Source organism: Nematolebias whitei, chromosome 16 (assembly GCF_014905685.2).
Source record: "Nematolebias whitei isolate Nwh7 chromosome 16, NemWhi1, whole genome shotgun sequence".
In the NCBI taxonomy this organism is placed as follows: Eukaryota; Metazoa; Chordata; class Actinopteri; order Cyprinodontiformes; family Rivulidae; genus Nematolebias; species Nematolebias whitei.
This window is the reverse complement of record NC_056513.1, coordinates 31,077,830-31,080,230: the sequence shown is the minus strand read 5'-3', so window position 1 is coordinate 31,080,230 and position 2,401 is coordinate 31,077,830. Positions and strand designations below refer to the sequence as shown.

At 57.8% G+C, this 2,401-nt stretch overlaps 1 protein-coding gene across 1 annotated transcript in view; it reads right to left on the bottom strand.

The window, feature by feature from the left end:
* LOC119422485 (BUB3-interacting and GLEBS motif-containing protein ZNF207) overlaps nt 1–2,020 on the bottom strand; it is a 42,387-nt gene extending 40,367 nt beyond the window's left edge. The window contains exon 1 of the mRNA XM_037689860.1: nt 1,168–2,020. Coding sequence (XP_037545788.1) covers nt 1,168–2,020 — 853 coding nt within the window. The remainder of the gene's footprint in view (nt 1–1,167) is intronic.
* Between the last annotated feature and the right edge of the window lie 381 nt (nt 2,021–2,401).

Here is a 2,401-nt window from a genome sequence, read left to right as displayed (position 1 = left end):
GAGGACAGTCGTGTGGCTGGAAGGCGAGGCACGGAGAACATGAACCAGAACCACGGGAGTCTGCATCCAAACAGGAGCCAAGGAAACAGGAGGACTGTAGGCACAGAAACGAAGGTAAGTATTTCTCATATAATCTTAATTTAACTGGCCAAAAGCATAAATACCAAATAGGGTACAATGCTCCAGCGGTGAGTCACACTGGACTGCAGCCTTAAATAGTAGCAGGAGCTCGTCAGATGGATGGCTGCCAGCTGGTGGTAATCAGCAGCCAATTGGAGGAGGAGCTGCAGGCAGTGGAACTCTTACAGATTCACAGATTGTTGAACATGAGCCGCAGTCTGTGAGGGTCCACAACTTTCTTCCTCCAACATAATTCTCAGCACTGGCTCCCCTCAGGGCTGTGTGTTGAGCCCCCTCCTGTCCACTCTGCTCACATATGACTGTGCACATACCCATCTAGGCTATCATACTGTAAAGTTCGCAGACGATCCAGCAGTGGTTGGATGCATCACAAACAATGATGAGTCCAACTACAGGCAGGAGGTGGAACATCTGCAGAGCTGGTGCAAGGAGAATAAACCACATCAATGTGAAGAAGACAAAGGAGATGATAGTGGGTTTCAGAAAGAGCAAACACACCTACTCGCCACCACCGCTGCACATAGGAGGATCTGTGGTGGAAGTGCTCTCCAGAAACATGTACTTGGGTGTGCACCTGAATGACAACCTCAGCTGGAGCAACTGTAGGGTTTCTGGGGTCTTGTCTTACATGTTGTGTTTTCCCTCATGTTTGCCTGTCACCCCTCAGCATTTCTCCTCCTGTGTTCCAGCACTGTTGCACCTGTGTCTAATTCTAATCACCGCAGGTGTCACTCATTTCACCTTGTTTGTGTCTGTATATATTCAGCCTCTTGGTGTCTTGTCAGTGTCTCTGGATTGTCCTTGTCCTTAAGGCTTCATGACCTGTCTCTCTTTGTGTCCTCCTTTAAACAGATCATGACAGAATCCAGAGACCATACCGAACCCAGCAGGAAGATTGACATCTTTACATGGCTCGCCCGTGAGGCGGACAAGACTGCTCGGCGTGAGGAGGAGGAGAGGAAAAAGACTTTGTACCAAGGTACGCGCCTGGCTATTAAAACTGGGTCTTTTGCCGCACCACCTCACCTTTCTTCACCTTCTCACAGAGCGACAGCTCCTCGCAACCCACCTCCTCCCCAACCACCTCCTGCTTTCCTGGAGCGGTCTTCAAAGGGAGGGGGGCAGTCTGCTTGGACTCACCACAGGAGCAACGGGCGGCGGAACCGAGCCGGCTCCACCGAACTCCAGCACGTCCCTCCTCAGACGCAACCCAGTCCATGCCGGTGTGTTTCCCTTCGTGGGGGGGAGGACGTCGCACCTGTCTCTGGGGGGAGGACGCCGTACACCCCTGCGTACCTGTCGCTTGGGGGGAGGAACCCTGCAGTTCCAGCGATCTCTGGGGGAGGATGATCGCTGTGGAGGATGTCATCTCCAGGTACACCAGGGCTGACAACGCTGACGGCTCGCATGAGAGGTGGGAGCAGTTCCGGCGGGCATGGATGGAGAGGCGCGTGCTGCGCTCACTCCTGCTGGTCTCCGCACCAGCCCAGGACCCGCTGGTCTCCGCACCAGCCCTGGACCCGCTGGTCTCCGCACCAGCCCTGGACTCGCTGGTCTCCGCACCAGCCCTGGACTCGCTGGTTCCCGCACCAGCTCCTACCATGCTGGGTTCCGCCTCAGCACCAAGACTGGCTCCCGTGCCAGCACCAAGGCTGGCTCCCGTGCCAGCACCAAGGCTGGCTCCCGTGCCAGCACCAAGGCTGGTTCCCATGCCAGCACCAAGGCTGGTTCCCGTGCCAGCACCAAGGCTGGCTCCCGTGCCAGCACCAAGGCTGGCTCCCGTGCCAGCATCAAGACTGGCTCCCGTGCCAGCATCAAGACTGGCTCCCATGCCAGCATCAAGACTGGCTCCCGTGCCAGCACCAAGACTGGCTCCCATGCCAGCACTGAAGGTCCTCGTCCCTCCAGAGGTCCTCGCTCGTCCAGAGGTCCTCGTCCCTCCAGAGGTCCTCGCTCGTCCAGAGGTCCTCGTCCCTCCAGAGGTCCTCGTCCCTCCAGAGGTCCTCGTCCATCCAGAGGTCCTCGCTCGTCCAGAGGTCCTCGTCCCTCCAGAGGTCCTCGCTCGTCCAGAGGTCCTCGTCCCTCCAGAGGTCCTCGTCCCTCCAGAGGTCCTCGCTCCTCCAGAGGTCCTCGCTCCTCCAGAGGTCCTCGTCCCTCCAGAGGTCCTCGCTCATCCAGAGGTCCTCGTCCCTCCAGAGGTCCTCGTCCCTCCAGAGGTCCTCGCTCCTCCAGAGGTCCTCGCTCCTCCAGAGGTCCTCGT